The following is an 8,242-nucleotide window of genomic DNA, read 5'->3' as shown; positions in this document are numbered from 1 at the left end:
ATTCTAAAGTTTACATGGAAATTCAAAGAATCCAAAATGACAAAAGAATTTTTATTGTTATTTTTTAAATTTTTTTAATGGTTATTTATTTTTGAGAGAGAGAGAGAGAGAGAGAGAGCAAGCAGGGAAGGGGCAGAGAGAGAGAGGGAGACACAGAATCCAAAGCAGGCTCCAGGCTCTGAGCTGTCAGCACAGAGCCTGATGCAGGGCTCAAACCCATGAACTGGGAGATCATGACCTGAGCCGAAGTTGGATGCCCAACCCACTGAGCCACCCAGGTGCCCCGACAAAAGAATTTTTAAAATGATCACTACCTGCTTTCAAGAGTTATTAGCAAAGCTGCAGTAATTAAGACTGTGGTATTTGTTTAAAGAAAAACAAACAGATCAATGGAATAGGATAGACTAAAAAACGGACTCATGGAGAATTGATTTTTGACAAAAGTACAAAGATGAGTCAATGGAGAAAGGTTGGTCTTTTTAATGATGGTGCTAGAAAAATTTGATGTTGATGTGCAAAAAAGAGAACTTTGATTTAAAAAACTCAAATTAATCATGGGTCTAAATGGAAAGCCTGAAAATACAAAATTTCTAGAAGAAAACATAGAAGATAATTTTTGCCTTAGATTAGGTAAAGATTTCTTTAATTCGACACCAACATTATAATCAGTATTAGAATAAAGTTGAATAACTGGATTCATCAACATTAGGAACTTCTGCTCTTTGACAGACCGTTAAAATGAAAATACAGGCCGGGGGCCTGGGTGACTCAGTGGGTTGAGCATCTGACTTTGGCTCGGGTCATGATCTCACAGTATGTGGGTTTGAGCCCTGTGTGGGGCTCTGTGCTGACAGCTCGGAGCCTGGAGCCTGCTTTGCATTCTGTGTCTCTGTCTGCCCCTCCCCTGCTCGTAGGTGTGTGTTCTCTCTCTCTCAAATACAAATAAACATTAAAAATTAAAAAAAAAAATACAAGCCACAGACTGGCAGAAGTTATTTTGTAAATTGTATAGAAAATATATAAAGAACTCTCAAAATTCAGGAATAATACAACTAATAATGCAATAAAAATGAGCAGGGGTGCCTGGGTTGTTCAGCCGTTAAGCGACTGATTCTTGATTTTGACTCAGGTCAAGATCTAAGGGATCCTTAGTTTGAGCCCCACATCAGGAGGCTCTGAGCTTACAGTGTGGAGCCTGCTTGGGATCTCTCTCTCCCTGTCTCTCTGCCTCTCCCCCGTGTACTCGCATGCGTGTATTCTCTTTCTCTTTCTCTCTCTTTTTCTAATAAATAAAAAAAAAAAAATTGCGAAAGATTTGAATAGACACTTTACCAAAAAAGATATACAGATAGCAAATAAGCACAGAAAAATATTCTCATCACTAGTGATTACTCCACAACGAGGTCCATAATTACAACATCAGTAGTCATTAACCCACTCTAAGACACCTATTGGATTGACTAAAATTTAAGAGAATAACAATAATATGTATTGATAAGGTTATGAGGCAACTGGAACTCATATAATGTTCATGGATCAGAAGACTAATAATGTTATCCACTCATATAATGTTGTGGGAAAGGAAAACAGTAAAACTATTTTGGAAAACAGTTTAGTAGTTTCTTAAAAAGTTAAACATTCACATTCCTTATGACCCAGGTATTTCACTTCTAAGTTTTTTTTCCTCAAAACTAATGAAAGCATATGCCCACATAAAGACTTATACATAAATGTTCATGGCAGTTTTGTTTGTTATAGCCCAAACCTGGAAAAAACTAAAATGTCCACTAACATGTGAATGGGTAAACAATTTGTGGCACATCTATACTATGAAATACTAGTGAACAATAAAAAAGAAATGCTCTATTGATGCACTCAACAAGGTGGATAAATCTCAAAAGAATCTTGCTTAATGGAAGAAGTCACAAAAAAAAGAGTACAGGTTATATGATTCCATATATATATGGATATATATATCTCCATATACAATTATATAAATTGTATATACAATTATATATATATATAATTATACATATACAATTACAATTGTATATATATACAATTATATATATACATATACAATACATATACATATACATACAATACATATATATACGTATACAATTATATATATATATAATTCTAGAATTATATATATATATAATTCTAGAATTATATATATATATATATATATATATATAATTATAGAAATGCAAACATCCATAGTGATATAAAGAAGACCAGTGGTTGCCGGGAGGGTTGTTTTTAGTGGTGAAAGGAGGGACTGATTACAAAGGAGACATGAGAAAACTTTTGGGGTGATGGAATGGCTCGTTATTTTGATTGTGATGATGGATTTACAGGAGTATATATGTATTGAAATTTATTAAATGGTACACTTTAAATATGTGCAATTTATTATATATCAATTATAGGTCAATAAAGTGGGAAAAATTAAGAAGTAAAGGACCTACGGGCTGGGTACTATTTTAAAGTTCTAAACTTTTATTTCTTCTGTTGGCTTCTGTGAGATAAGTCTGGTTACCTTAAAAAAATTCACCTAGGTCTCGTCCTCCAAATTAATTTTGGGCAGCATAAGAGAAATGTCTGGAGTTTTAGGACATTTCCAAAATAGTAATAAACCACAGGTTAATCTGTGATGGGAAAAGAGAATCAGAGAACCTCTGGATTTAAGGGATGAAAAGGGGTGGGCTGGGAAATGAGGAAAGGAAACCAAGACTGAAGCGCAGGAAGGATCTTGACAGGGGGGAGAGAGGCAAGACTACGCCTACACATCCTCACGGGCAACTGTACAGATTCTCCGGGCAGGTGGCTCCAAGTGGATTAAAATGTTACAACGTATGGCTGGTTCTGAACCATGAAAACAGTTCCTTTCTGAGTTAGTCCTGCCAGCTGGAAACTCCGTGCTTGGCGCGTTGAGAAGGCGGCCAACCAGCCGACGCTCCCAGCTTCTTTACCTAAAGCCGCGTCCAGCTCTCCGTCGCCCCCTGGTGGCGAGCGCTCGGGGACCCGTAGGCGCACGGGTGAGGCCGGAGGGAAGGTGCAGCCAATGAGGTCATGGCAATGGAGGGGAGCCTCGGGTACCTCCCCAGGCTTTGTCCGCTTCGGCATTCTGGCACCAGCACGGCTGCCCCAGAATCCAGTTTCCCAAATGCGGCGCTCACTCCGGCTCCTCTGTGCTAGCGTCCGTCCAGTGTCATTCGGGTCTTACTGGGTGGGAGTCGGGGTGAGGGAGCTGCATTAGATAGTAGTGACCTCCAGGTTTCAGGGCAGAACTTTTCATGCATTTGGGAACGAGGGACCGCAGCAGGGCCCTGGCTATAAGGACTGTCCCTATTAGACCCCCATGTTCCGAGGAATTGAGGGAAGAGGGAAACCAGATGGCCCCCTTAAATCCCAAATAGTTTTTCTCCCCACATTAGAGTCCACCCTGTTCCCGCCTTGTCCCAGATATTGATATGTCACTTTAGCACCGCGTACAGAACGTTGGAGATCGTCCTTCTGCCCCATTGTCCTCAACCCTCAAGGGGCCGAGGGTGGGCAGTTCAGAAGCTCGGACCGGCTCTTCGGCCCGAGGGCAAGGACCTCCATGGGTTTTGAGGGTGCGGTGAGGACCAGCGCGGGGTGGGGAGGGGTGGACCTACGGTGGGGGGGGGGGGGTTAGGAGCGGGCAGAGGCGCCCACACCTCCAGCTTCCAGCTCAGGCAGGCGAACTGCGTGACATTCCCGTCCACACCTGATTGACAGGAGGAGGGAGTCGCGGCCCAGGAGGCGGGAGTGGGTGTGTAGAGGCGGAGACAACCCCAGCCGCACGCCCAGCCGGCCGGGGCTTGCGCTCCTAGACGGTTGAGGTCTGGGTCTCTTGCCCACCCCCCACCCCCACCCCCACCCCCCTCGCCGGGTGGCCCGCTGGCTGCTCAGAGCCTGACACCCAGAGCGTGGAAAGGATCACGGAGTGTCCCTTGCTGGGGCTGCTGCCTGCAAGGAGGGGGCAGGGAAGCCCGGAGCCCCGTGCGCCACTTCCCCGGCAGCCTCGGCCTGGGTCAGGACTGGCTCGCGGTTCCCTCGCGGCTCTGCGCGGGTCCGCCTCCCCTTCCCTCCCCCTTCCCGCGAGCTGCCTCCGCCCTCCTTCCTCTGCCTCCACCCTCAACCCCCATCCCCGGCTGTCGGGAGCTGGGCTCGGAGCCCTCAGTCTGCCCGAGCTCTGCATGTGGGCGCCGGACAAGTCCGCGGCGCCTCCACCCAAGATGGACAGCCGCTACACCAGCACTGCGGGCATCGGGGACTTGAACCAGCTGAGCGCGGCCATCCCGGCCACGCGGGTGGAGGTGTCGGTGTCCTGCAGGTGAGGAGGCTAGCCCTTCCCCTCCCTCCACCTGCTCTCCCGTTTGCCGGGTGGGTAGCGCTTGCGAAGCGCTCGGGGCACGCCGAGGCTTTGCTGGGGTGAGAAGTTGCGCGACGAGTGGGAAGCACCCCAGCTGTGGGTCCGAGTCACCCCCGGCTCCAGTGACACGGGGCGGAGAGCGGGAACGAGAAGCGAGTGGTGGGCTACGGAACTGAGACTTTTCGTTTTCTTTCTGGGAAATGCTGTAAAAGTAAAAGTTGGCTGGGCTGTGACTCAGCGGCGGGAACGCCGGCCGCCGCCCACTTTGCAAGCCCTTTTTACGTCCCAGACCCGAGCTGTTGGGTTGGGTGATGACGGGAGTCGAAGGGGGACAGCATTGCCAAAAGCGCTTGCGACCGCTGCGCGCGGTGGCCCGGGACTCCCTCCGCTAGGCGTGTGCGAACCTGCTAGTGCCACAGTTGGCACCAAACCCGGCAGCTGCCTCCCCACCCACTTCCTGGAGCCATCCAGCTTGCTTCCCCCCACCCTTCCGGGCTTCTTGCCTCGTGCCTGTTAGGTAGAGATTTGGGCTCCAGCCCTGTTTGCAGACGAATCTGTGCCGTACCTGAAATCTGGGAAGTCACGACTTTCTGCCTGCAAGTAGACACAGTTTTGAGTGCTTGTAACAACTGACACTCTGCCCAAGGACTGTAAGTTTCAACTCCTTTGCCTGACGTTGCTCGGGTCAGTTTTCCTGTAAACAAAGCAGCATAATTGCTGTTTCGCAGAAGATTTTGAGAAGGAGATAGGCGGACTGTATACTAAATTGATAACGGCACCAGGAGAGGGAGAATTTGCATAATATTGACTCTGGAGCCCACTTTCTTGTTTGCATACTTGGGTCTCTCTCAGTGGAAAACTCTCTTCCCTTTTGCCCACTTTGGCCTCAGGATTGTTTTCAGTGCTTCAAATTCCCCGCCCCCCTCCAATTCTTTTCCTTAGCAAAACTTGCGGTGAGAGAATGTAACAAACAAGGGGAATCTTGGATGTAAATAAACCCGGAAACTTAAAATGCTGTCACCCCAGTCGTACTTTATTTTGCATTTTCACAGGACTAAGTCTAAAGCCCAAGGGATGGATTTTCTTTTTTTGTGGAAATTCAAGCACCTGCAACCTTAATTGAGGTGTTAATTAGGGGCGAGGCTTTCGGCTATCCCTGAAACTGTATCCCATGATTGCTTGCTTCCTCTTAAGGCTGACCTCACAACTGTGGAGATACTAATGCTGATGTGATAGCTAAGGTGGGGCTCTTGCCTTATTATGTTTATTGCTTTAAGGGTTGCCTGAGATTTCTTCCTGTCAACTGAACAGGTGAAACTATATGGAAAACACTTTTCAGGCATTAATTTCTAGGCCTTTTTCTTTTCCCTGAAGCTGGCATTGGATGCTCGAGGGAAGTCATAGTATATACACATCATACATAGCCAAAAGTCCTACAATAAGTGTGTTTTCTAGAGTTCTTCTCTGCTGAACATCCTGCAAAGCCTGAATGACATGTGGCCTGTATCTGGCATGAATATAAAAATGTTATAAATTAAATCTGAGTTTCCTAAAAGCTCTTTAGGACTGATGGGGAAATTGTACTTTCACTGGTCTTTCTACCAGTGGGATCCACATTTAATCACTCTTTTTGTGTGTGTGTGTTGGGTGTGCCTGGAATCTTGTAATTAATTGGCTTTAACCCAGTTTGTTTAAGCTTGATACCTCAGACCCTGGACATCCTTGTTCCAGCCTTTTTTCCGTATCATTGATTTGGTGTCTTGTTTTTTGTTTTTAAGTTTTCAAAAGAAAAAAAAAAGTCCTGAAATAGAACCCAAGTACTTATAGTACTTACATTGTTGAGAATTGAATCTTGTAAACATAGATGGTGTCCTCCGGGCTTTGGCATAAGAGACCTGGTTACGGATTCTGGCTTTGTGTCTCAGTCATGTTCCTTTGGAGTTCTTAATCTGAGCTCCTTCATCTCTAAAATGAGGATAATTGTGGTATTTATCTTATATAGAATGTTATCAGAGCTTCGTAACATGATGTCTGAAAAGTGCTCACACAATTTGTGACACAAAAGGAAGTGTTAAAACAGCATTAACTATTTTGAAATTGGAAATAGTATTTACTGAATAAATGTTTTCTGTATGTTTCAGTATGGAATTCTGTAAATATTCCTCTTTTGTTCTGCAGTCAATTAGTAAAGAAGACAGGGATAGAGGCAGTCTTGGGATACCTGCTCTCTCTTTCTCTTTCTTCTTTGATGAAAGTATAAAGAGCGTATATTCTAGGATGTGTGGGGGGAATTTCACTTAGCAACAAGGCTCAACTGGAGGTCTCTCAGTCTTACTCTGGACGAGCAGAGTAGGGAATTCCCTTGCTTTCTATGTTAGAGACCTCTGATGATTTGCTGACACTCCGAAAGCAACTCAGGAATAGAATCCTTTTTAATAACCTCCTTTCATTGTCCCCAGTCGAAGGCCTTTAAAAAAATCTTTATGACATTTTCATCTTCATTTTGGGGGAGGTGAGAAAATTAACAATTGAAGCTTGAAGCTAAATATAATTCACGGAAATCAATTAGTCTATTCCCTCACCAACTGTTTAATGTCTTTTGTATGTCGAGAATTATGCTCTGCTCCAGGAGAAATGTAAGAGAAGTTCTCTGAAAATGTAAAGTCTGGTTGGGAGAGAAGTATTACGTAATATGTGATGACGTCGGACTAAATCCAAAGATGTGGTTCGTGCACAGAGAGGGAAGAGACCATAGTGGAGTGGAGTGCTTGGAACATATTACAAAGAGAAGATGGGGCTTGAGGGGAGACGAGAAGAATGGGCAAGGCTTGCATTACAGAAGGGACAGTAGTATAGCGTGGAGGTTTTGGGATGGCTACAAACTTGGTGTGTAACGTGATGAGTGCTTTTTTCTAGCTGTGTTTATGTAGAGACAAGCTCCTACCCTATGACTTCCCTTCTATCCACTGTTTAGTTCTGCCAGCATTCATTTTTCTCATTATGTTAATTCATAGATTTTTTTTAAGTTAATTGGGTTACCTAATTAAAATGTCTATAGCTGAAATGATACAACCTTACACACATAAAATAACATTTACAACATTCCCATTGTATTCTGAAAACGGATTAATTAGAATGAGGTAAAAACCAGTGGGAAAAATAATATGCAGTAATCACCTGTTTCCCTGGGCCTTTGGTTTAGTGAACTGTTTCCAACACATAATTTTGGTCATTTTCTCTGAGAAGTTAGCTTATCAATGAAAAAAAAAAAACAGGGAGAACATTCTGTATTTCTAGACTTTGTGGGTTAGCCATCACATGTAAATTCTTTCACAGCAATAATTTTATAATGGTGATACAACCAATTTTAACTACTCAGGTTGAGGGAAGGATACAAAATGTGAGCCCCTACTTTGTGCTAGATATTCCGTGAGGTCCTATCTGACCTGGCCATGACTCTTTTGCCTAATCTACCACCACTTCTCACATGAACACTGTGACTGAATATAGTCCAACCAGTATGTGTTTACCATATGCTAGAACTGGTGACAGATAAATGTGGCCGCAATACACGAATAAGTGGTACAGTCCCATAGCACGTGCCGTTTTGCCAGTGAACTGACTTCCTCTTTGCCTATGGGGCTATGCTGAATGCCACTCTCTCTGCCTTGAATAGCCCTTCCTCCCTTCTTCCCCCTTGTCTTTTTGATTAGCTTGTGCTCTTTTCTTCAAGACTCAGGTCAAACATCTCTCTCACGACTCCTCTCCCCAACTGGGTTTTGCTGTTTTCCCAAAGCAGCTGGTATGTACTAGTATCATAGTTATGTTGTTAATTCT

General features: G+C 44.4%; 1 protein-coding gene across 1 annotated transcript in view; it reads left to right on the top strand.

The window, feature by feature from the left end:
- The first annotated feature begins 4,174 nt into the window (after positions 1–4,174).
- Positions 4,175–8,242, top strand: part of CPNE8 (copine 8) — a 231,751-nt gene continuing 227,683 nt past the window's right edge. Inside the window, exon 1 of the mRNA XM_042946250.1 lies at positions 4,175–4,366. Coding sequence (XP_042802184.1) covers positions 4,230–4,366 — 137 coding nt within the window. The 5' untranslated portion in view covers positions 4,175–4,229. The remainder of the gene's footprint in view (positions 4,367–8,242) is intronic.

The sequence above is a fragment of the Panthera leo genome, chromosome B4 (assembly GCF_018350215.1).
Source record: "Panthera leo isolate Ple1 chromosome B4, P.leo_Ple1_pat1.1, whole genome shotgun sequence".
Classification (NCBI taxonomy): Eukaryota; Metazoa; Chordata; class Mammalia; order Carnivora; family Felidae; genus Panthera; species Panthera leo.
This window is presented reverse-complemented; position numbering and strand designations above follow the sequence as displayed.